General features: G+C 35.6%; 4 protein-coding genes across 5 annotated transcripts; 2 read left to right on the forward strand and 2 right to left on the reverse strand.

Moving 5' to 3' along the window:
- Positions 1-10: 10 nt before the first annotated feature.
- Positions 11-4,870, forward strand: LOC117236695 (tetratricopeptide repeat protein 30A). Of its 2 annotated transcripts, none has more exons than XM_033499855.1 (9): positions 11-140; positions 1,179-1,244; positions 1,318-1,656; positions 1,729-1,864; positions 1,955-2,119; positions 2,208-2,476; positions 3,742-4,149; positions 4,240-4,624; positions 4,700-4,870. In XM_033499855.1, exons 1-9 carry the CDS (start codon positions 108-110, stop codon positions 4,840-4,842), a joined length of 1,944 nt encoding a protein of 647 aa, XP_033355746.1. In that variant the 5' UTR covers positions 11-107; the 3' UTR covers positions 4,843-4,870. The 2 variants fall into 2 exon arrangements, with proteins under 2 accessions (XP_033355746.1, XP_033355745.1); XM_033499854.1 differs by lacking the exon at positions 11-140 and adding an exon at positions 671-967.
- Positions 2,063-3,597, reverse strand: LOC117236699 (nucleolar protein of 40 kDa-like). The gene is made up of 3 exons (XM_033499865.1): positions 3,579-3,597; positions 3,379-3,497; positions 2,063-3,278 (listed from the first exon to the last, which is right to left on the reverse strand). Exons 1-3 carry the CDS (start codon positions 3,580-3,582, stop codon positions 2,607-2,609), a joined length of 795 nt encoding a protein of 264 aa, XP_033355756.1. The 5' UTR covers positions 3,583-3,597; the 3' UTR covers positions 2,063-2,606.
- A 258-nt stretch (positions 4,871-5,128) lies between the features above and the next one.
- LOC117236700 (26S proteasome non-ATPase regulatory subunit 9) lies at positions 5,129-6,167 on the forward strand. The gene is made up of 4 exons (XM_033499866.1): positions 5,129-5,275; positions 5,425-5,524; positions 5,603-5,787; positions 5,864-6,167. The coding sequence occupies exons 1-4, from the start codon at positions 5,165-5,167 to the stop codon at positions 6,089-6,091; spliced, it is 624 nt and encodes a 207-aa protein (XP_033355757.1). The 5' UTR covers positions 5,129-5,164; the 3' UTR covers positions 6,092-6,167.
- Positions 6,168-9,977: 3,810 nt separating this feature from the next.
- On the reverse strand, positions 9,978-13,928 carry LOC117236639 (uncharacterized protein PFB0145c-like). Its single transcript, XM_033499768.1, has one exon. It carries the CDS (start codon positions 13,926-13,928, stop codon positions 9,993-9,995), a length of 3,936 nt encoding a protein of 1,311 aa, XP_033355659.1. The 3' UTR covers positions 9,978-9,992.
- Positions 13,929-25,259: the final 11,331 nt, after the last annotated feature.

The following is a 25,259-nucleotide window of genomic DNA, read 5'->3' on the forward strand; positions in this document are numbered from 1 at the left end:
CTTATAGTACGTACGAATCGTCGTTGGTTTACATACTACATATATGTATGTTATCGGATCCGCAAAAAAGCTATTGGTGAAACGACGATCGAAATACGGATACTTCAATGTTCTTTAGTTCTTGCGTTCTTACTACGTGTTATGTGGTCCTATATACATACTTATACTCTGCATCGAGTCTCTTTGAAAATTCATTTAAAAGTCAGATATACGAGTATATATTTACTATTTTGACTGTTCATTGTCCTTAAGAGGGCGCTAGTTTATGCTCATGTTTTTGCGATCAAGAATATAAATTCATTACATTTTGCAATTTACGGACACGATCTTTGACTTTAATTATGCATCTAGTTTTAAGCCGTTCTTATATCATGTTATGAGTAATACATATGTAAATATTTTAAAGAACAAAAGTTTGTTATTCAATACAAAAATGGATCTGTATTAAATGTAAATGAGTAATAAATACGTTGTTGTTCATGTAATTTTATTTTAGCTAAGCTCGAATTACAAAGAAATGAATACATAAAAATTTGATACATAAATGTACATAGTGGGATTATTGTAATATTATATAAACTCAATATATAATACATATATACAAAATGTAAGAAAATGTTTTACAAATAACAAATCTCTGTAGATACTTATTTATTATAAAAAAAATCATGTCGTGACTGAGTTTTGTTCCTTATATTTTGATTTTTAAAATACATAGTATTAAATATATGAGATTTGATTTCCTTTACAAAAAAGCAGTTGTTTCCATAGTTACGATATTCCTCTTGTATCATAACATTATATACTATACACACATTACGTGTAACATAGTGAGGTCATTAAAACTTTATTGTATAGAGACAATTCAATGTTTTGTGAATAGAAAAATTATCCTAAAAAGATGACTACTTTTATACCAAATGTGCATATTAAAGATGGAGAATACACAAAAGCTATTTATTCAATGGTACAATTCACTTACATGTCAGAAATTCTATTACTTCTTTAGTCAGTGTTTTAAGTTTAGAGATTACTTAACTATTTAAAAATTTATTCCTTTAATTACAAGTATACAATTTAATATTTTAATAGCATATATGTGTTAAAGTCAAATGATAAATTTTAAAAGCGATTTTTTTAAATATCGAAGAAGTACAGTACGGAAATTAATTTTTCAGATTAAAGAACAACGATATTCAGAAACAATAAAAGTTTTGATTATTCTTCTAGATTTTTACCCCATTGTATGTATGACTATGTTGAAATATCAATTTCTTTATCAATATCAATGTTCTGTGCTAATAACTTATTTTACAGTCTAGGCCTTGTTTGTCTCTCCTTGCTCACTGTTATTTTTATACACAAGATTTCATAGCTTCTGCACAATGTTATGAAAAGTTAGTTCAATTATGTCCTAATGAAAGTATATATAAGTTGTATCATGCTCAATCTTTACACCAAGCATGTATGTATCAAGAGGCTTGGACAATATGTTCCAACATCATTAATCAAAGCAATTTGGAATTTAAAGTAAAGAAACTACAGGCAGCAATAAAATATGGGCAAGAAGACGTTGTTGCTGCGAAAAATCTTGTAGATCAATGTCCAATGGATGATGTTGATACAGAAATTAATTTAGGATGTCTTTTATATAAGGTACAAAAAGTACCAAAGGGAAAGAAGTAAAATTTCTGTTTACGTAATAATGTATACTACTTTCTTGTTTAGGAGGAACAGTATGAACAAGCTTTAAAAAAATTTGTAAATGCATTGCAAATTGTAGGTTTCAAGCCTCATTTATCATACAATGTGGCACTTTGTTATTTTAAATTAAAAGAATATGCTGCATCATTAAAACATATCGGTAACATTTATATTGTTATAAATCATTAGGTTCATAAGCAAATATTTAAAATATAATATTTTATATTAACACATATTATGCATGTGATAGCGGATATTATAGAACAAGGAATAAGGGAACATCCAGAATTAGGAGTGGGTATGACAACAGAAGGTATAGAAGTACGCAGTGTTGGAAATACATTAACACTTCATGAAACAGCTTTAACAGAAGCATTTAACTTGAAAGCAGCCATAGAATATCAATTACAAAATTGTAATCATCCCATAGTTTAATTTAATTTTTTAAGTTTAAGTTTCCATAGTGTATTTAATATTCCATGCTCTTTATTTACTGCTTTTAGATGAATCAGCAAAAGAAGCATTAACAGATATGCCTCCTAGATCTGAGGAAGAACTTGATGCTGTCACTTTGCATAATCAGGCTTTAATAAATATGGATACAAAGCCAAGTGAAGGATTTGAGAAACTTCAGTTTTTACTACAACAAAATCCATTTCCACCTGAAACTTTTGCAAACTTATTATTGTTATATTGCAAATACCAATATTATGATCTAGCAGCAGATGTTCTTGCTGAAAATGTACACTTGACCTATAAATATTTAACATCAGTAAGTATGATTTTTATTATTATATTGTTAGATACACTGTAAAATAGATATTTCAAGAGAAATATTTTAATAATTTAAAAATATACAAAATCGGCATGAAGATTAAATTTACATTCTAGTTTTTATGCTTTCATTCACTAGCATATTTAGTTTTTGAATGTTTACACTTTTTAGTACATTTTCCTGAACTTTCTGAATGCTTTCGTTTATGAGCTTTCACATCATGACTAGAAGAACTATCGCTAGAATTTTTATCACTACAAGAACTCTCATGTTTCTTCTTTTTCTTCTTTTGGTCTTTAGAATATTTCTTCTTTTTCTTTTTAATTACATCTTTTTCATCAGAATCACTATCAAGTGCATCTTGTTTGATTTTTTTTGCTTTCTTTTTCCTTTTTAATTTCTTCTGTTTATGTCTTGTGTCTTTTTTACTTATATCACTTTGTATTTGTATAACGTCTTGTTTTTCTTCAATTTCTGGGATCAATTCATACCGTTTTCCATCAGGACTCATAAAACAGTCTTTAGATAAATGACCAGCAGTTCCACATTTCATACATGTAGTATTAAGGATTGCTTCTAAGTGTATAGTTCTACGATCATGTTTTTCTATAGGTCTTTTCTTTTGCACATCTCTTTGTAGCTGTATTCCATTTGGATCTAAATCTGTACCATTTCCTTGATTTACATGCTTCATAGATAGTCCTATTTTGCCATCATCTCCAATATGAATAACTTTACACCATATACGTTCTCCTTTTTGCAAAACTTCTCCAACATTATTGATATGAGCAGAGCTTACCTAATGAAATTATGAAAACATATAAAATTACAAAAATACAAACTAATTGTATTGTAGAATATAAATAAGTTAATTGATTGCGAATATATTTTTCTAATACTTGTGATTTATGTATCAATCCCTGGAAGGAACAACCTGGAATTCTGATAAAAGCTCCATAATTTTGTACAGATGCAACTTCTCCAATAAATATTTGATTTAATTTACACCTTGTCATTTCTGTAAATGTATTTAGGCAAGAAGCAACAACAACAGATAAATATCAGTCAAACTTGATGCAAAGGTTAGGTTTACTCATACTCATAATGCTAAATGCAGGACTATAGCAAGAAAATGAATTTTAGAATGCAGAGACTGATAAATAAAAATGTTATTAGTATATTCTTGTATTCAATACAAATTTATGAAAATTAAAAATAATATGAAAATTTTTATTGTAATTATAATAATATTTGTCTTTTAGTATTTATATGATTTTCTGGATGCATTAATCACACAACAAACTTCACCAGAAGAAGCATATCGCAAATTTGACGATCTCGGTAACAAACATATGGAAATATTGCGGAAAGCAACAAAAAGAGTTCAGGAAGCACGATTAAATCATGACGATAGCGCTGTTAAAAAAGCTGTTAATGATTACGAGGAAGCTTTGGAAAGATATGTTCCAGTTTTAATGGCACAGGCTAAAATTTACTGGGAACTTGGAAATTATACGCAAGTCGAAAAAATTTTTAGGAAAAGCGTCGAATTTTGCAATGAACATGATATATGGAAATTAAATGTAGCTCACACCCTTTTTATGCAAGAAAATAAGTTTAAAGAAGCAACGGGATTTTATGAGCCAATTGTTAGAAAAAGATATGATAATGTTAGTTGTTTTATCCTTAGCTTTTTATAGTGCGATCTATACATATATGTATGTTAATATGGAAATTATTAAATATTATAAAACTTTTAGATTTTAGATGTGAGCGCTATAGTGCTCGCTAATTTATGTGTAAGTTATATCATGACATCCCAAAATGCGGAAGCTGAAGGATTAATGAAAAAGATAGAAAAAGAAGAGCAAGTTGTTTCACGAGAGGATCAAGATAAAAAATTATTTCATTTATGTATTGTGAATTTGGTAATCGGAACTTTATATTGTTCTAAAGGAAATTACGAATTCGGTATATCTAGGGTAATGAAAAGTTTGGAACCTTACAATAAAAAGTTAGGAACAGATACTTGGTTTTACGCGAAGAGGTGTTTTCTATCCCTTTTAGAACAGTTGGCTAAACAATTAGTAGTTTTAAAAGACACTATACTCCAGGAGTGTATACAATTTTTAGAACACTGTGAAGGTATGTATTTTCGATTTTTATATATTTAACAATATTTTCGTACAATTGTTGAAATATTATTACTTTTCTTTCTAGTTTATGGAAGGGACGTGGTAACAGTAGTAGAAGAGCCTTTTGATATGCAAGATATGTTTTCTATTACTTCAAATGGAAAGCAAACGGTTGTTTATGAAGCGCGATATTTGAAAGCCCTATTTTTGAAATTGCAGATGTCTTAAATACATATATATATATATATATATATATTATTTATTTATTTATTTATTTATTTATATTTATATATGTATAATATGTATAAAACTTATAAAATATTATTAAAATATTATATCGAAATGTATATAAAAATATATTAATTACAAATTACGACATCTAAATGTGTACTACTCATTATCTAGAAAAAAATTTTAATTGTTATATATTCGTTTTTAATTTATGAAAGTGAAATCTTGAAAATGCATTGAGAATTTAAAAATGATTTTTCATGTTTTCATTTTCAAGTTACATACTTGATGATATACTGCGTACGTCAGTCTAGTGAAAATGGTGGTCGACATGGAGTTACAGGAAGCTAAGGATTACGTTCTTCAGCTTATGAAAGACAAAGATAAAATTGAATCGGATTTGAAGGCTTTAAAAGAAATCTTAGATATTGTATGTACATATATTGATATATTTTAAATTTGCACAGAATATCTGTTTAATGACGTTATTGAAAATAAACACAATATAGTTTATACTAGAATGATGTGTCAAATTTTCGAGGAAATGACCGAATGTTTATACATATGTATGAATTGTAGAATCATGTTGGCATGGATGATCCTCTGGTGGACTGCGAGGGATATCCACGAAATGACATTGATGTTTACCAAGTGAGACATGTGAGACATAAGATAATATGTGCGTCTAAATACTACGCAATTTTCTCGCATGAGATTCTACTAACTTGGACTTATTAGTACATTATTAAGTGATTAGGTCTCAGAAATGATCATAAAACATTGATGAAGAAAATAGAAGAAGGTTTGCATAAATTGCATGCCCTAGCAGGAGATCAAGCAGAAAATTCTCTTGCAACTACAGCTATTGTTCAAGATAATGCACAATTGGATCCTTTCTTGAAAGTGAATTTAGTATCCCCAGGTTCTCCAGCAGAAATAGCGGTAAAAAATTTATTTTAGATTTCCATAATGTTTCTAAACTCATGAAACTGTGATTTACAAATGTTAAATTATATAGGGAATCCAAGTTGATGATCTCATCTTAGAATTTGGTTCCATTGATTGTCGGAATTTTAAATCGTTAAAAGATATTGGAACTTTGGTACAAAATAGCAGATATAAGACAGTAAATATAAAAATCAAACGTGGATCTAATATTGTAGCCCTGACTTTAATTCCACGTCCTTGGATTGGTAATGGTCTTTTGGGTTGCAATGTAATACCTATAGAGTCAGTTGAAAGATAAAGCTTTGTGAGAGAAATTTTTATTTATATGTTGGCTTTGTGTGTATATTAGTCAATAAAAGAATATTTATAAATTATTGCGTTTATAATTATTGCATTCGTAGTATATTTTTTCTATGTAATGACTTTGGAGTTGGCATTAAATAAATGTTAGAGGTATAATCCTAAGATGTTGGATAGTTAGAGACCTTGAAATTAAGTACATATAATCTGTCAATATGAATTTTTACTTTAGTATTTGAAGTATAAAGTATAAAGTATAGTATTAGTATAAAGTCAAGCAGATTCGAGGAAGCATCAGTAGATACTGAAAAGCAGTAGCATGATGCATTTCTCATTGATTGTAAGTTATAATTTGTATTATTACTGTATATTAACTTATTTATTAACATTTCTTCTGTATAGGCAACGTTCAGCTTAATTCTTTGTTGATATCAAGTGTTAAGTCAAACTAATACTTCTGAGTAATCTGATCAATGTCTATGGTTGCTTGTTTGTACTTTATACCCATTCTATAATTCTGAAATATTGCTTGAAGTGTGGTGGAGGACAAAAGTGTAGATATTTCTGCCAATATAGTAACTATAACTCTACGTGAACAAGAACAGACAGTAATACTCAATGTAGTGTTCAATGTAGTGGTACAAACATAAAAATACAAGATAATTTATCTTATTTTTTAAATGAAATAAAAACTATAAACAAAGAACAATTACTAGTAAACAGACCACAGTTTTATAATTATGTAAATATTAATCATTACTTCTTAAAACCTACTACAATATTGAAATACATATCTTATGAGCAATAATATAAAAGCTATTCATATTATGATATGACGATTCATATGATGCTCATAAAATATATATTTCAATATTACAGAGAAACAGATACAAAGATACAAGTTTTCAAAACAAATAATAAAATATTGTTTGGATTTCAACTGGATTTTATGATTTGGGAAGATATATGTATTAATGAATCAAAGCGATTTTAGATATTAGTATTTATGTATGTTATATTGTTAATAATAGAAAATAATTTTGCTTGCAGAAAATTGTATTAATGTTAATATTAGAAGATTTGATTAAACATGAAGTGATTTATAGGTAAAGTCGAAATACTTTTATTTCCAATCTCTGACTTCAAAATAGTGCTGAATTTTTGTTTGGTTTAATGTTCCATATTTCAGATTTAAATTTTATATTTAGATGTAGTTAAAATATGTATAGCTATTTACGAATCACGGTACGAAATTTTAGACTATTTTATGCTTTACTAACTTTTCATAAATGTCTTTAAATTTACACTCTTTTCAACATTATATCGCAGACGAAGTACAAAATAGACGTGACATGTAATCGATGCAATGCTTTTTCATGACCCACGACTTGTTTTGAGAGTTACCTGATCCCCTTACCATTTTTATGTCACATGCGATGTTATCCATTTAATATAGTATTAGATGATTCCTATATTTACCGCAGCAAATCGCAGAGGGGTTAAGAAAGGAATCGAGGTCGGTATTTCAGAACGTGAGACACAAAGTGCCTTGTTGTATGTAAGTATGCAAGTATGTAAGTACATACTTATTAATACACGTATACATAGATTGTACAACACGGAAATGGGAAGAAGTCCACCGTGGCGGCACAGGGGCAAGGGAGGTAAGTATGTACTTACATACGGCCTTATATCACTCATCGTTACGCGTTACTGCCTTGTTCTGTTTTTATATGCGATACTTTTGGTCAATATGCATGTTTAACTTTACGATTGTATTGAGTATGTCAAAACAACCAATCAGATTCGCATTCCTTTCAGAGGACTTCTTTCCATCTCCATCTATATATGTATATGAGAGGAAATCCTCTCTGGTATCATATACATATTATGTAATGTCAGATCTATCGGTGTAAAATCAATTTCTAAATGCAAAGGTAAATTTCCTTGTTTCGTTTTATTTGTACTCTTTAAATATGGAAAAAGAATAAACAGATATTAAATTAAAACAATATGAAAAAGGAATGAGCAATGAACGAATATGTTAGATGAGAGGTACAAAAGAAGCGTATACAATAATCTGTTTGTAATTAGCAAGTATTTATAACACTTTCGTTGACGTGCCCGGTGTAGGCCGCTTGTAGTGGTAACAAATACCCTAAACTAACCCTAACCTTCTTTTTTTTTTTTATATGTGGAGAAATCTTCATGGACACTCCGCTGGATTCTGGGGAAGACACTAAAACTCCACGATGGCCTACCTACGCGTTTGATAGGAGTGCCCCGGGACCTCTTGCGAATTACTGCCGGTGCACTGCCTGCAACTTCTCGCTGAGCCAATCCTGTAAACTACCTAACTGATTAACTGTGGCGTTAGGGGAGGTCATTGCCCCTAGCGCCTGCTAGTCGTCGTCCGAGTTACTCTACATAGATGTGTTACTCTACAAGAGTGAGAGCTTTTCTCTCTCTCTTCCTTTCTGTCCGCTCCTTTACCAGCATAACTTGCTCGTAATAGGAGCGAACAGCCTCGTACTCCTGTTGCCCACTCACCATTACCTGCACGATCGCCGATGGGGCGAATCTCTCGCCTATTACGAGACGCAGGGTGTAGCGGGACAGCTCCCACGCCGGACAAAATTCCAACGTGTGCTGCGCCGTATCCCTGTCCTCTCCACAGTGGTTTCGTTTCATTTGTTCGCAACATTAAAAACACTAGCTGTTGTTGAATATAATGAAGGAAAGTGTGGTATAGATTATTCCGACCAAATGGTTTCTTATGCCACCACAATTAGAAAGGGAATCAAATGGTACAGAAAACTTGGCATTCAATTCTTTCTGGGAATTTCTGTTGTAAACGCTTTGACGGTTTACAAAATTGCAACAGGAAAAAAATATAAATATTAGAATATTTAGACAATTAATAGTTGCAAAATTATTAGGATTGTCTGAAAATACAAAAAATCCTTGTCTTCGACGGAGTCAGCATAATATCGCTGTTCGGAAAAATGATTCCGGAAGAAGCATTAGACGTGCATGCAAACTATGTTATGCAAATAAAAGACGTCGAATGGACCGAATAAAAGTACAAAAGAATTTGAAGGAAACAACAACTTATTGTCCAAATTGTCCCGACCAATCTCAGCTATGTATAGAATACTTTAAAGTTTTACATCCTAAATAATTTTTTTAATAAACCATTTCCGTATTTCTATTTTATAACAATTCAATTATTATTACAATTATTTATTAATTAACAATTTATTATTACAGAATATCTTTTCAAATACCTACGACGATCCTTCGCAAGTAGTCAAATAAGCGACACCTAAATATGGGTTACGTGGCCTGACCAGAAACTTTGCTGACACCCGAAGTCGGTATCGTGGTAGTCAACGTGTTAAGAGCAGAATGCTGCGGCGACTCGCCATCAGATCGTCTGCCCATACCGGGGTTCCGTTATGGGGGTATAACGCTAGGGACTGAACGGCACATTTGTATAGTCGGCACACCGCGATTCCTGCCCCACCGATGTTCGGCAGCAGACCGCACAAAGCGTTGACCGCTGCCGACACCTTTGGGACTAAGGAGTCAAAGTGCGGCTCGAACGTCCAGTGGCTGTCGATGATGAGACGCAGGTATTTTATCTGCGATACCATCTCGACAGCTTCCTCAACCATGCTAAACTAACCCTAACCTAGCCCTAACATGACAGTAAATAAAATGCTGTGCTTTCAGGATTGAATCAAATTAAAATACATATTTAACTTACTTAGCTCACTTGTTATAAAAAAACTGCCTAAAAATAAAAATAGGCCCTATATTACAATTTGTCTTCTTTATACGTAGTTACGTACATACTCTATCAATTTATTTCATTATAACGAAATAATTTTATCGAATTACATCATCTTAAAATTTTTGTATGTATCTTCTATGTTTATTCTCTGTTCGATTGAATATAAAATTTCTTCGCTCGAGATGTACTTTTTTAAAAGATCTTTCAAATCACTTGGATTGTCCAGATTATCCGCACTCATCGTATATCTCTTTATTTTATTAATCGCTCTCATGATACAGCTCTCAAATTCTACACTCTTCTCCTTCAACTTTTGATAAGCGCAGTGTAATTCGCTTGTTTTGTGTTTGAGACCGGAATTGATTTTTCTTAAGGCACATAGCTCATTTTTCAAAGCAGTTTTCTCAGATTCTAACCGATCCAATTTCGAATTCGCTGTATCCAACCGAACCCGTAACAACTCTTTTTCGTCCCTCAGTGTCGTCAATTCCGTTTTCAATGCTTGAATTTCTTCAGTCGCGATTCGCAGCTCTTCCTTCCTTTTCTCGTCTTTCGTGAAATTAACAACCAAGCTGCATCTTAGAGAATTTATCTCCATTTTTAGGGCAATGTTCTGCACTTTTAGTTTGTTCGCAATTTCCATTAATTTCTCGATTTGCGTTCCGGCTTGTTCCGTTGTCGACCTGTCATAAGGGCATATATCTGGCTGACTGATACGTGTTACTGCACTTGTATTATTCATATCATGACTCAAGTAACTATTGATCTCTTTATAATAAAGATTCACGATTTCTAGTTTGTTTGAGATAGGTTTAAACACGATTCCATTCGTTTCGTTCTCTACTAATTCAGTCTTCTGCTTTCGAAGCTCGTCCTTCGTGCAAGCCAATTGCATTTTAACTTCAAAGTTCTGACTCCTCAAGTTTAATACCTCGAATCGTAACGATTCGTTTTCTACAATCACTTTCTTTAGTTCTTCTTTTACTTCCATTAATTTTATTTTGTCATTCATGCGTTTACCAGATTTGCTATTGACAGCTTTTCTCGTTGCACGCTCCACGATTTGTTCATTTTGTTGGCTAAGAATCGACTCGCTATACGCCACTGTTTCCTCTTTTTCCATATTGGAGATTTTGGATCGTAAACTGGTCGTATACTCCTGTTCCAACAATTGTTTTTCTTTTTTCAATGTGGCGTTCATCATCTCTAAAATTTGTAGTTGGTTCTCCAATATCTTGCATTCGCTGTGAATTTCATTCAGTCTCAAGTTCAGTTCCTCGGTTGCTTTTCTCAACGTTTCGTTGTTTTGTCTTACCTCATCGAGAGTAGTTTGTAGAGTCATGTTTTCCGATCTCATTTTACTATAATCCGCTTTTAATTTGTTTAATTCGACAACAGATTGTTGTTCATTCACCGTTTTAACTTGGTTCAATAGATTGTTTAGTGTGACATCGTTCTTGTCTAGTTCGTTAATACGTGTTGCGAGTTGATTCTTTTCTAACAGAAGTGTTTGCACGCGGTCTTCGAAGCTAATTTTCTTTAAAGTCAGTTCATTTAAATCGTCGTGCAGTTTCGAGTTTTCAAATTCTAGTTGTTTTATTTTGTCGCCGGTCCTGTTCGATTCTGTTTGCGTAACTTCCAATTTGTTACTTAAATGTTCGTTGCTCGTTCTAAAGTTTCTGATTTCTTCAAGTAGACTGTCGCGTTCATATTTATACTTATCAATCTTGTCCTCAAGCATGGTACATTTGGTGCGAACGTGATTTACGGATTTTTCTAGTAGCTCCTTTTCGATCTTTATATTCGTCAAATTGGCGTTTAATTGTTCCTTTTCTTTCTCGAGATTCGCCCTTTTGATGTCTAATTCGTTGTAATCGGATTTTAAGTTGGTGAAATCTTTCAGTCGTTCATCGGCGGTAGCTTTTTCTGCTCCTAGTTGATACACGAGCACCTCTTTTTTCGACTCTAAATGAAAAATGTTCGTTTCCAGTCTTGTTTTAGCATCAGAAAAATGGTGCAATTTAACTTTCAGATCGGCAATTTCGCGATTCGCATTATCAAAATTTTCATTCGAAATTGCTAAGTCCACCTTCAGTTGTTGTAATTCAGCGTTCATTCTCTCCATCGCTTCTTCCGAACGCTTTGCATTTTCATTTTCTTTTAATTTTTTATTTTCCTTCAAAGTAATCTGAAGGTTTCGCGTCAAGTCCGTGATCTTGGCGTTTAATGCTTTCTCCATCGTGTTTCTCTCGATAAGAACGCTCCTTGCTTCCTCGCTTTTCTTTTGTACGGCGTCACGAATTTTTCCCATTTCCTTTAACAATCTTTCCTTATCGCTCTGAAGATTTTGTAATTTTTTTCTCGTTAAGCTCGCTTCGCGTTCCATCTTTTGTAATTGTACCAGCTCCTTTCTCGAATCCTCCTGTTCACGCTGGAGTTCCAACGCTTTCTCCTCCATCATCTTCATTCTCAACTTCGAAATTTTGTTATCTTCCATTATCATGGCGATCTCTTTCTGTGTATGCTCCAATTCTTTTCTTTTTTGTTCCAACAAATTTTCAGTACCGAACAATTCCTGGTCAAGAACGTTTATATGGGCGTCTTTCTCATTCAGTTCCGACTTTAATCGAACGATCAAACCCTCCAACTGATCAATTCTCTTGAATGTATTTAGACGATCGCTGGATACGACGATCACTTCTAACTGCTTAATCTCGTGACACACTCTACCGACGAAATTTTCCAATTCTTCAAGGTCTTTCGATTTGTTTGAATTTCCTTCCGCACGATGATTCAATCTATTCATGGTCGACCGTGTCTTCTCGATGATCGTCTCGAGTTCTTTTATTTTGATTAAGTATTCTAGACCATCGCTGCCGCCAATTCTATAATGGTTGTTTATATGATTATTCTTTAACTTATCAATTTCGACGTCGATTTCCTTTAAAGTCGAATCCAATGTTGCAAGTTGTTTCAAATACTCGTTAGATTTCATTACTTTGCCTAGAGATAATGGATTAAGTTGGTCACTAAATTTTGCAAATCCGATGTGCAGTTGCTTTAAATTAACGCTCAATTCGATGATTTTCTGTATATATTTTAAGCAATCCGGATCGCCACCAGCAAGCAGTGCCTCATGGTTGTTTTTTAACTTGTTTCTTAAATCTTTTGCCAGTCGTTCGATATTATTAAGGTTATTCTGACTATTCGAGTCAATGTTCCAAGAATTATTGCCGTCATTAACTTTGAATCTATTTAATTCTGTCTTCAAACGTTTCGTTAGATTATCCAGCTCAACAATTCTCTTCCGATAATCCGTGAGATTACCATTTCTGTATCTTATCACAGCTTTCAGTTTATTGATCTCGACGTACAAATTATCGTTTTTCGTTTGCGACTTGTGCAAACGATCGTTTACATTCACTAGTTCCTCGGATAGATTCGCTATTGTCTCGGCGACTTTGTTAACTATATCGATGAATATAATTTCCATAGTGTAGTCGACCATCATGAAGTGCTTCAGCTTGCATTTTAAGTGTTCCACTTCCGAACTGTGTCCGTGACTCTCTTCCACCTCGTTCAACCGACTTTTCAGATATTGAATCTCGTTGTTCAAACGTTCTCTCTCGACTAAGTACTCCTGTTTAACTTCCACGATCTTATCATCGGATTTCCAAGCGGTTTCTCGCGTAACGTAGTCTCCATTTAGCAGAGCCGATTTAATATCAGCGATTTCTTTTTTCAAATCTTTATTCACCGTTTCTAGCCGTCTGATTTCTGCTCTTTGATGTTCGATCAATCGGACAGCGTGCAAAGTGTCGTCCGTGTTTCTTGCAGCGACTCGTAAAGCTAGCTTCAACCGCCAAATGTTGTATCGTAATTTCATACGGTCATCTCGCCAGTTTCTCATCTGCTTCATTATACTATTCATCTTACATAGTGTGGTAGCTGCGACGTGTGCTATTCTCGACTTCTCTTTGAACGCGTTATCGTTATTTACCTCGATCGATAGACAATTGTCAAGATATGCGTCCATCATTGTTAGATATTCGTCTGCCTACCATGTAAGTGAAACCAAAATGTTCGTTTCGATTAATTTTAACTGAAATTTCCGAGTCGGTGTGCTGATCACGATCCAGTTACGTCAGAGATATATTCGCTGGCCGAGTTTTGCTCGGTTGAATTGACGGTGCTGAAAGTGATGCAAAAATACCTTTATGTAGATTTTGTTTACATAGTCAAGTAGAAGAATTAACGGAATATTGATTAATGAAAAATTTGCAAATGATCCTTTGTAAGATAGATTGAAAAACAAGAATAGAAACTGTTACGTTTCTACTCAAAAGCTTTTGATTTTGTATCGATAGATAGTTTTATTCCAGCCTAGCGGCCTTGAATTGGGATAGAATAGGATTTGGTTTACAAATTTTATAAACTATAATTATTATCAACATCTACCTCTGTCCTTACTTCTTGTCTCTTTTACTCCTTTACTTTCTGCAATAGCTTTTATTCTTATTTAATAGTAATATTTATACAATAGATGAAAATAAATTATATTTTGCCATATGAGAACAAAGTTATTCGATTATCCGAACAGCATGTACCATAATTAGTTTAGATAATCACGGTCTCGCCATATACATATAACTATAACTTAATTTTTATGTTGAAGCTGTATTTGATACTTTCCTACTTTGATATTTGATAACTGTAATTTTTATTATTGACTCACTTATTTTCATAATTCAAGTACATATCTAAACTTGTAGACTTAAATAATGTACAGTATACATGCATGTAAGTTACAGCGTAAGTTTTGTAAATAAATAAATAAATGACTTACTATATATTGAATACAAATTATTTAAGGAGGCATTAAACACAGTTCTCAGATTTTCTGCATCTGTATACGTACATAAAATTTTTATTTTTTACAGCATTTCACATTTTTAAGGAATTTTTGTCTAAAAATTTGTGGTTACGTCGTTGAAAATTCATTTGACATTTTTAATCGTGTCATAGAAATAGTTGCCGTCACATATCGTTTTTTGTTTAGTGGAAATTAATATTTTGACTGACATACTCTTTTTTTTAAATATCGATTACAGAGTTATTTCTTGTAGAATTATACTAATCGTATATTTCTTTTTTAAAGGTGAACTTGAACTTATAAAACGATTAGAACGATGAGAGATAGACTATGTAATTTGTCGATGATAAATATAACTATGCCTTAGTATTATTGTTGATACAAATATGTTCATAAAATTGAAAACAGAAGGATTTGTTGATACATATAACTAAAAGATAGCAGGGGTTTGAAAGAATAAATATATTTCGAATATTTACATTTTTTATAATATTTTGTATTAATTTCGACATTTTATATACACAAGTAGGTTAAATGTAATTATGAACATGGTTTCATTGCATTTTCTAACATCTGAAAAATTTTCTTTATCAACATAGCAACTACATCGTCATCGTGCATAATTCAAGGTGCGTCCGGAAGTTGGTATTTCTGTAATATCCGTCTATGCCGTTATGTAAAGCAGCGAATCATACAAATTAATAGAATATTACAACCAATTTGATGGGGTACATTTAAAATATCCATAAACGTTTTCTTTTTTGCTGAATATTTTCTACATAGCATGATATATACATATATATGCAATGTACTATGCATGTACATCGATTATTAAATTTCAGGAATGAAGTATACAGAGCGCTAATGGTTTTATTTATTTATTGTAAAAAATTTAATTTGTAATTATATATTATATCAAAATCTAGAAACTGACATTTTTTGAAAATCATTGCATTCTATACATGTCGTATCGTGGACGAAAGGCCTAAGAAATATCGGGCGAACTATGAACAATGTCGCGAGAGCCGAGGCGCCGTCGGGCCCATCAATGTGTCATCGGTCTTTTCAAGTGCATAGTTTTGTGGAAAAGACCTACGTGATCCTGGCTACGAGCGTTTGCAGAACACGTGTGCGGTGGGCCTAGGATAAAGGCAATAGAATGGGACAACGGCCAGAGAGGGTCAGTCGAGGAGCAGAGTGCGAGTCGAAAAGCAGAGAGTGCGGTCGAGGAGCCGAGTGCGAGTTGAGCGGAGACGGAGGTTGCGAGTGGCGTTGCCGAGAGAGTGTGGATTGCGCTGTTTTCTGTACGTTTGGTATGAGTAGTTCAGGTTAATCAACAATCGTCTTTTTCTGTCTGATTAACATCTCTATTGTCCACTCTTTGTAAATACATTATATCACGATATTACATACATATATTTCTTCTTACTTCTAGTACACATAAAGCAGCATAGCGTCATAATGCTGTTTTGTTATTATTATTATTATTATTATCATTAATATATTTATTTATTCAGTTTTACAGTTGAACATAGAGAAAAGGGCTTGGTTTATATATATCTAACTTCCATCTCAATCCCATACAACTCTTAGAGTCTTAGGTCTCTTTTTTCAGAGAAAAGACCTTTTTTTATTTTTGCGACTAGTCGCGCGACTGCATTATCGTACATGGCACGATTTTCATTCATGCTGTTGCGACTACGGGTCGCTCGCTAATGCGAAATTAAGGCACGATTTATCGCGACAAATCAGTCGTGTGCGGCTGCAAAGTATATAGAATATATGTATGCATATGTGCTATACCCACGTGCAACAGTCGCGTGCAATCGGACGTCACTTTGAGGAATGTGAGGAGTCTCAATGACGACGTTTTAATAAATATTACCATTAACTTATAATGCTATATAATACTGTATAGTAATAGTATATATGTAATAGTAATATTATTATATGATAATATGTAATACTATAATCTATAATGCACTCAATATTAATATTTAATATTATAATGATGAAAAATTTTCTATCATAACATTACACATATGTTTAGCTGTTAATATTATATGATATATATGTATATATATGTCGAAGGTGAAAGAACACCGGAGCCCTTGGAATTTTGGATAATCCAGCAACATTGTAATCTAGAATCTACTATAGCTGTAATTAAACAATTGCAGTTATTCAATCCGATTGTAATTGTTCGAGATCTGTGATAATGAGCTTGGGCTCGAGGCGACAGCCAGTCGTCAAACGTAGCAGCGGTCAAGAGATAAACGCTTTGTCTAACAAAGGTTTTTTTATTTATTTATTTATTTATTTGTTAAAATTACAATCAATTCTCGCGTTGAGAATTTTCAGTAATTTTTCTGGCGTGGCGCAGTGGCATGGCTGATTATTTATAATAAGTTAATACTTATTATAGATAAGTATAATTTATAAGTAAGTATAATAAATAAGTGAATATTACTTAATTTAGATAACTAATTGAATCTAGTGTTTAGGTCTAGCGGGTAGTTCCTTTTCAGCCTGCGAATCTGGTCCGTCGTATCAAGCAGTTCAATGATTAGGGGGTTTCGGTGTTTGTTGACTCTTTTGCTATATCTGTCGCTATATTTTGCTATTTCCTCTTTGACTGTGGGTATCTTGAGGTCGCGATGGATGGTTTCGTTGGTAACATACCAAGGTGCGTCTATTAAGGATCTTAGCGTTTTCGATTGGAAGCGTTGTAGTATTTCGATGTTGGAGTTGCTTGCTGTTCCCCATAGTTGGATTCCGTAGGTCCAGACAGGTTTTATTACGGTCTTGTAGAGGGTAATTTTATTCTGTATGTTTAGTTTGGAGCGTCGGCCCGTGAGCCAATAGAGTTTTTTTAGTTTGTCCTTTAGTTGTGTTGAAGTGGTTACCACTTCTAAGAAAACTCTACATCTGGTCTTTTTTAGTTTTCTCAAGCACTGAAGCCATCGACAGCGTGTAGACAAAAGACTGCGACGAAGTCAGGCCATAAACAGTAGACAGGCGACGTTGGCTTCGGGGTTTTTCAGTTATTAGGTAACACAGCTAGCGTGCGGATCTGGACCAGCTCAAATTGTATTTTTACTTATTACACTTCTATTTAAATATATTTTCTACCTTACAATTTATCCGCGTGTTTTCTCTGTTTACACACCGAATAACCTCAACAGGTTATGGGCCCAGGGCTGTAAATTGCAAGGTAGCAACGTGAAATGAATAAATTGTTAATGTGTTGTGCTTAGTAAAATAAGGGATAGTGCTAAAATGGAATCAGCAAGTGCGAAGGTCGAGATGTTACGCGGCGAAGAAAATTGGCTCCAGTGGCGTTTTGTTATGCGTACACTTTTGGAGGAAGATGACGACCTGATCAACGTGTGTGAAGGGAATTTGTGTCATCCAGGTAACAGCGCGGAGAAAGAAATCGCTCGTGGAAGATTTTTGAAAGCAGATCGATTAGCGAGAAAATTAATCGTGACCTCAGTAGGAAAGAAACCGTTGGATCTTCTTTTATGTTGCACGACAGCACATGAAATGTGGAAAAAGCTGAATACAGTATATGACATGAAGTCATGAGGATGAGAATTTAAATATGGTCCAGAAGCAGTGCTTCGATTTTAAATGGGAAGAATCTGAAAATGTCTCTTACAACCTATCAAAGTTGGAACTCATAGCGGCGAAGATGAAAGTCCTTGGGAGTGAAATTGGCGAGAAAATGCTGATAACACGCATTTTATCGGTGTTACCAAACAAATTCGATCATTTTCACAGTGCGTGGGATTCCGTGGAAGAAGAAAAGAAGACCTTAGACAGGCTTAGTACCAGGCTGATGACGGAAGAAATTAGATGGAAGAAAGACGACCAGGAAACATCGGTGGCACTGGTAACAAAAGGTAATAATTATAAAAGGGAACAGCAGAAGCAGTCAAGTAAACGTGAATACGAGAAACAAGGACCAAGTTGCTTTAACTGTGGAAAAGTTGGCCATCTAAAGAAGGATTGCTTTAGATGCTTTATATGCAAAAGGAAAGGCCACACCAGCAAAAACTGTTTTAAAAATAACAAAAGAAGCAACAATAGAGACAACCAGGAACCTAGAAACCAAAATCGGGATCACAGCGGAATTGGTCTATTAGGAAGTACCTCAGCGATACAAACGGCAAACGCTGATGTTTGGATAATCGACTCAGGAGCTACGGATCACATGACAGGACGACGGGAATGGTTCAGCGTTTTCGAAGAATTCGATAACACGGTGAAGATAGAGATCGGCGATGGTCCGTTCATGGATGCGTGCGGCAAAGGAAAAATCAGAGTAGAGACTTTTGTGGACGGCAAATGGGTAACATGTACAATGAACGATGTTCTATACGTACCAGGTATGAACAGAAATCTGTTTTCGATTAGATCTGTCGCAAGAAGGGGCATAGATTTTTGTATTTCAAAGGAAGGGACCAATTGCATATTTTTACAAAATCAGAAAATAATAGCAAGAGGTTCTGTTATCGGAAATTTGTATAAAGTAGATATGCGAGTTATCATACCGTCAGTTTGTAATTTTAGCAATAGAGCGGAGTCAAACGCGGACACATTGCAGTTATGGCACGAACGGCTATGTCATCAGAACATCAGACATGTTAAAGAATTCTTAAAGAATTCAAATATGAAAGTTGTAGAGGATAATAACTTTTTCTGTGAAGGTTGCGCGTACGGGAAACAGCATAGATCGAGTTTTCACGAGAAAATCAATCGGGCGACTAAACCTCGCGAAATTATTTATACGGATGTATGTGGACCTATGGAAGTCGAGTCATTAGGCAAGAAACTGTATTTTCTGACATTTAAAGATGATTTTTCAAAATTCACAAAGATTTACTTCTTACGACGTAAGTCAGAAGTAATTGAAAAACTAAAAACCTTTTGCCTAGAAGTTTTTTTTTTTTTTTTATTTATTTGTTGAAATTACAATCAATTCTCGCGTTGAGAATTTTCAGTAATTTTTCTGGCGTGGCGCAGTGACATGGCTGTTTATTTACAATAAGTTAATACTTATTATAGATAGGTATAATTTATAAGTATTATAAGTAAGTACATATGCTTAATTTGGATAATTAAATGAATCTAACGTTTAGATCTAGCGGGTAGTGCCTCTTCAGCCTGCGAATCTGGTCCGTCGTATCGAGTAGTCCAGTGATTAGGGGGTTTCGGTGTTTGTTGATTCTTTTGCTGTATCTGTCGCTATATTTTGCTATTTCCTCTTTGACGGTGGGTATCTTGAGGTCGCGGTGTATTGTTTCATTGGTTACATACCAAGGTGGGTCAATTAGGGATCTTAGCGTTTTCGATTGAAAGCGTTGGAGTATTTCAATGTTGGAGTTACTTGCTGTTCCCCATAGTTGGATTCCGTAGGTCCAGACAGGTTTTATTACGGTCTTGTAGAGGGTAATTTTATTCTGTATATTTAGTTTGGAGCGTCGGCCCGTGAGCCAATAGAGTTTTTTTAGTTTGTCGTTTAGTTGCTTCCTTTTATCTGAGATGTGTGTCTTCCACGTTAGTCTCCTGTCCAGGGTCATGCCCAGGTATCGGACTGTGTCCCTGCTAGGAACTGTTGCATTGTTGATGGTGACCTGGGGGCAGGTTTGTTTTCGGAGCGTGAAGGTTACATGTGAGGTTTTCTTTTCGTTAACTTTGAAGCCCCATTTATGAAACCACTTTTCCATGGAGTCGAGACTTCGCTGGAGAGTGGATGAGGCTATTACCGGGTCTGCGTGGGTAGCTAGTAGCGCTGTGTCGTCAGCAAATGTTGCTATTGTTATCTCGTTTGATATAGATAGGTCGGCAGTGTAGATGGAGTACAGTAGGGGTCCGAGGACACTACCTTGGGGTATGCCGGATTCTATTGGAAATGTTGCGGAAGTGGCGTCTAGGCATTTAACTATGAATTGTCTATTGATTAGGTAGGATTTTAGGATGGAGTAGTAGGGGTGAGGTAGGACCTTTTTAAGCTTGTATAGTAGCCCTTCATGCCATACTTTGTCGAATGCCTGTTGGATGTCTAGAAAAACCGCTGAGCAATATTTTTTCTTTTCGAGTGTTTGGCTGATCGTATGGGTTATGCGGTGGATTTGCTCTACTGTTGAATGTTGTTTTCGGAAGCCAAATTGGTGATCTGGGAGTGTTTTCAAGTTCTCTAGGAGTGGAAGGAGTCGATTCGTGAGCATCTTCTCGAATAGTTTAGACAGGGTAGGTGAAAGACTGACTGGGCGATAGGAGCTGGTTTCGTATATCGGTTTACCGGGTTTGGGGATGAGGGTAATCAATGAGATTTTCCAGGCTTTAGGATAGTGTTCCAGGCGAAGGATAGCATTAAAAATCGATGTGATGAGTGCTATCCCTTTTATGGGAAGTTCCTTGATTGCTTTATTGCCTATTAGGTCGTGTCCTGCTGCTCTCTTGGGGTTTAGGCGACTGATTGTTTCTATAGTCTCTGCAGAGGTGAAGGGTTCGATAGGAGGGGACATTTGGAAGGGGGTGTGCAAGTATTCAGTAACGTCCGCGGCGGCTTTGGGGGAATGGGATTTGGATACTTTTGACAAGTATTTAGCAAACAGGTCGGCTTTTTCTATAGGGCTTCGCGCCCATCCACCTTGCGGACGGCGGATAGGTGGGATTATTTGTGGGGGGCGTGTGAGTTTCCTGGAGGCCTTCCATAACGAGTAGTTGGAGTCGGCTGTGGGGGATAAGCTGGCGAGGTATTTATGGAAACAGTCGTTTTTATAATTTTTTAAGGTTTTGGATAGCTTTCTAGTTGCGTTGTTTAGTTTGCGTTTGTCATCCGGTGTTCTATGGGTCTGCCATACTCTTCTTAGTCTACGTTTTTCTGCTATTTTTTTTTAGTATGTATTGGGGATATTCTTGTTTGCTGTTAGATGGCTTTGTCGGTGTGGAGAGGCGGATTGCGTTTATTATGCTCGTGTTTAAGTATTCCGTGGCTGCTTCGATTTCTTCCTTTGTTTTTAGTGGAGTTAAGGCTGAGGTTGAGTGTGTAAAGACTTCTCTAAAGAGCTGCCAGTTGGTGTGTTGGTTGTGAATGGAGCCATTAGGTGTATTCTCGATGATTGTTGAACTGACTGTTGCTATCACGGGAGAATGATCAGAGGAGAGATCAGCCGAGGAGTTGATCTGGACGTGTCTTGATGGGATATTTTTAGTTATGAAGAAGTCGAGAAGGTCGGGTATTTTGTTGGTGTCAGTGGGCCAGTATGTGGGTTCGTATGTGGTGAGGTAGTTGAGGTTGTTGTTTATTATGCTGTTTAAGAGGTTTTTGCCTCTTGCTGTAACCAGTCTGCTGCCCCATTGGATGTGCTTGGCGTTATAGTCTCCTCCAACTATGAATCTATTGCCCAGGGTGTCCAGGAAGTTATCAAAGTCTTCTTTGGCGATGGAGTGTCTGGGAGGGCAGTATACTGCTGAGGTGGTGATTGAGCCATGACAGTCTTCTATTGCTACGTTTGTTGCTTGGAGGTAGTCTTTCTGGAATGATGGAAGTTCGTAGTGCTTAATACTTGCTTTTATTATTATTCCAGTGCCACCGTGGGCCTTTCCGCTGGGGTGTTGGGTATGGTAGAATTTGTAACCATTTATTTTCAGGTAGCTCTTGTCGGTGAAGTGGGTTTCCGATACGAGCATTACGTCGATTTGCTGGTGTTTTAAGAAGAGTTCTAGTTCAAGTTTGTGTTGCGCTAGACCGTTGGCGTTCCAGAGTGCTATGCGCCTTGGTTTTATTTTGAGTCGGGGCGTGCTAATTTTTCCACGATGAGTGTTAGTAGCGATAGCAAGTGATTTATTTGCTCCGATTGTTTCTCTATTAGCTTTTCAAGCCTTGAGGAGTTGTCTGTGTTAGGTGGGTTGGGGACACTGTTTTGGGGAAGGTTTCTTTGGCTGTTCGGGTTATTTTGGATGCCTTGTACTGCTTGGGCATAGGAGGTTGAGGTGGAGATGAATTTGGTAGGACTGGGTGTTTGGTTGGTTGAGGGGGTTGGGGTAGTCGTGAATTTCGGCGGGCTGGGTGTTTGGTTGGATACCTCTTTCGCTCTGAGCTTAGGCTACCTGTTCGTGTATAGTGTTTTATATGCTGGGCAGCCTTTGTAGTTGGCAGGGTGGTCCCCTTGGCAGTGGATGCATTTCGCTGGGGTTTCCGGTGATTTGGCGCACTGGACAGTGGAGTGAGTGCCTGCGCATTTAACGCAGCGGAAAGTATGGTTGCAGTATTTCTGCGTATGACCGTACCTTTGGCACCTATTGCATTGCACTATTTCTTTTTTCACGAGCGGTGGTTCGATCTTTACTATCGCGTTCATTAGGCGACTGATGTTGTAGATTTCCTTATTGTTCGGCTTTTGTTTAATGTCTAGGAAGAATAAGGATAACGGGTCTTTCGAGACTCTATGCCTTATATTACTTACGTTGATGACTTCGTGGCCGAGTTTTGAGAGTTCGTATTTGAGTTCGTCTATGTCTGCTAAGTGGTGGATGTTTCGTAGGACCACCCGGAGAGGCCTTTCCTGTTTGAGTTGGTAGGTGTGGAAGTTGGCGTTCAGGGTCCTGAGTGTCTTGGTGAGTTTTCTGTAAGCTTCTGGGTTCCTCGGCAGTATTTTTACTTTATTGTTATTTATCTTTAAGTTTTAGTCCTCCTTGGAGATATCTCTCTCTAAGGACTTGATCATTGTCTGTATGTCGATGACGACATCCACAAATATTGGTGGGGGAGGGGGGATTCTCTGTGCTTGTGGGTTTGGCGGCGGGTCTGCGATTTCCATGGCGTCGTTAGTGGATTGCAATACGGCGAACCTGTTGTGGGTGTTTATTTCTATCGTTGATTGTTCGTTCCGGGTGTCGTTCATGTCTGGTTTTGGTGTTTATATTTTCCGTTTCTTTGTAATATTAGCGTCGTTGGTGCGGAGAGTTCTGCTACACTTCTGCCACGGAGGAGGTAGCGCGGAGTAGTTGCGAGTCTGCTCCGGAGAGCCTGGTCGCGATTGCTGGGCCATCATCGAGCTAGTTAATTCAAAATGAATAACTAGTCGTGAGGCTATGAGACTAGTATTCGGATTGGGGTTAGGTGCGTGGAATTTTCTTCTCCCTAAAGGGTAGGAAACACTTGGCTGTGTTCACTTTCGACGGTTGGGCGACACGTGTTGTTTTCGAACTACGCTGGGCACTAGAGACACGTCTGCACGCTTCGGCACTCCACAGCGAACTGTTCGAAGGACCTTAACTATGAAAATTCCAAGACCCCTGGTGGGTACTTAAGACTATTGAGGGTACGCGCCAATGATGTGCAGTCATCTGGGTGCCATTCTGTCCGCGGTGTGTGGCCTGATGTGAATTGACGTTACACGCTCGTCGATACATTGTATATGATCCGGCGGGCAGATAAGACGATCTGCCTGCGACACTGTAGGACCGCGAGCGACGGTTAGAAAATACAGCCTGTGGTAAGCCTCGTGGCGTAACAGTAATCATAAAAAGTGGAACAACATACCATTATAGTAAAATCATATTTTTAATTTCTTACAGTAATTTATAATAAAACAGTACAGAGAAGTTATTATGCACTTTTCTTTATTCTTAATTACTTAGTTACAGAAGTATACCGAATTATTTATTTGAAAATGTACATATTTCTTTTATTTTCATTTGAAGAATTTCAAAATTTGTAGGAGCGCGACTTTCCGTGTATGAATCTTGTAATTTTAAAGTAAGTAACTTTATAATATAGAAATAAGGTATTTTTGACAGAATTTCAGAAAAAATATTCAGTCTTTGGACAGTTAATTTGCATATATAGAGCAAAGAAAAGTAGCAGCCAGCTGATATTGTACGGAAAGATATTTTTTTTTTTTGCCATTTCGATGATGTTAATCTATAATCTGGAAATTATAGCAAACAATGGAAAAGTTATCCTAAATTTTATAGAGAATGGTGCGCTCTGGATATTTATGGAAACACGTTAAATAATACATATATATATTATGTATGAAAATGGCATCTACCTAAGTGTCGTGTCGTCAAAATATAAACGAATTTATTACGTGGCCCAATAAAACAGACCAGTCTGACGTTAAATCAGATTATCGATCTTTATCGATGACCGCTATCGTGTGGCAGCAAAAGTGTGACTGCCGCGTCAAAATACATCATGTCAACCTCGTATATCTAGACTAAATGTATTGTTTGACCTGGTGCTCGAGGCTAGTTTCGCGCTTAGATGCGTCGAACTGTCTGTAATTGGTTTACGATCATAATTCACTTATATCGGTGATTCGGCGACACCGGCGCGGTGACAGGGAGGAAAGAACACACAGCAGGAAAATAGTTATGTTTGGATAACCTCTAAAATAATGGTTGGCGGAAAAACGGATTTAGAAGGTTAGAGAACGAAGTAAGAACGCCGATCGTAGATGTTCTACAAATAGGAATAGA

Source organism: Bombus vosnesenskii, unplaced genomic scaffold, assembly GCF_011952255.1.
Source record: "Bombus vosnesenskii isolate JDL3184/JDL3185 unplaced genomic scaffold, Bvos_JDL3184-5_v1.1 scf7180000013351, whole genome shotgun sequence".
Lineage (NCBI taxonomy): Eukaryota > Metazoa > Arthropoda > Insecta > Hymenoptera > Apidae > Bombus > Bombus vosnesenskii.

Excerpts from the sequence above, each read along its gene's own strand:
- LOC117236695 (XM_033499854.1), top strand. The coding sequence starts at position 902 with ATGACTACTTTTATACCAAATGTGCATATTAAAGATGGAGAATACACA. Across the intron at positions 968-1,178 it reads CAAAAGCTATTTATTCAATG|ATTAAAGAACAACGATATTC; the intron begins GTACAATTCACT and ends TTAATTTTTCAG. Across the intron at positions 1,657-1,728 it reads TAGGATGTCTTTTATATAAG|GAGGAACAGTATGAACAAGC; the intron begins GTACAAAAAGTA and ends TTTCTTGTTTAG.
- LOC117236699 (XM_033499865.1), bottom strand. Across the intron at positions 3,279-3,378 it reads GATTGATACATAAATCACAA|GTAAGCTCTGCTCATATCAA; the intron begins GTATTAGAAAAA and ends TAATTTCATTAG.
- LOC117236700 (XM_033499866.1), top strand. The coding sequence starts at position 5,165 with ATGGTGGTCGACATGGAGTTACAGGAAGCTAAGGATTACGTTCTTCAG. Across the intron at positions 5,276-5,424 it reads TAAAAGAAATCTTAGATATT|AATCATGTTGGCATGGATGA; the intron begins GTATGTACATAT and ends TATGAATTGTAG. Across the intron at positions 5,525-5,602 it reads TGTGAGACATAAGATAATAT|GTCTCAGAAATGATCATAAA; the intron begins GTGCGTCTAAAT and ends TTAAGTGATTAG.
- LOC117236639 (XM_033499768.1), bottom strand. The coding sequence starts at position 13,928 with ATGATGGACGCATATCTTGACAATTGTCTATCGATCGAGGTAAATAAC.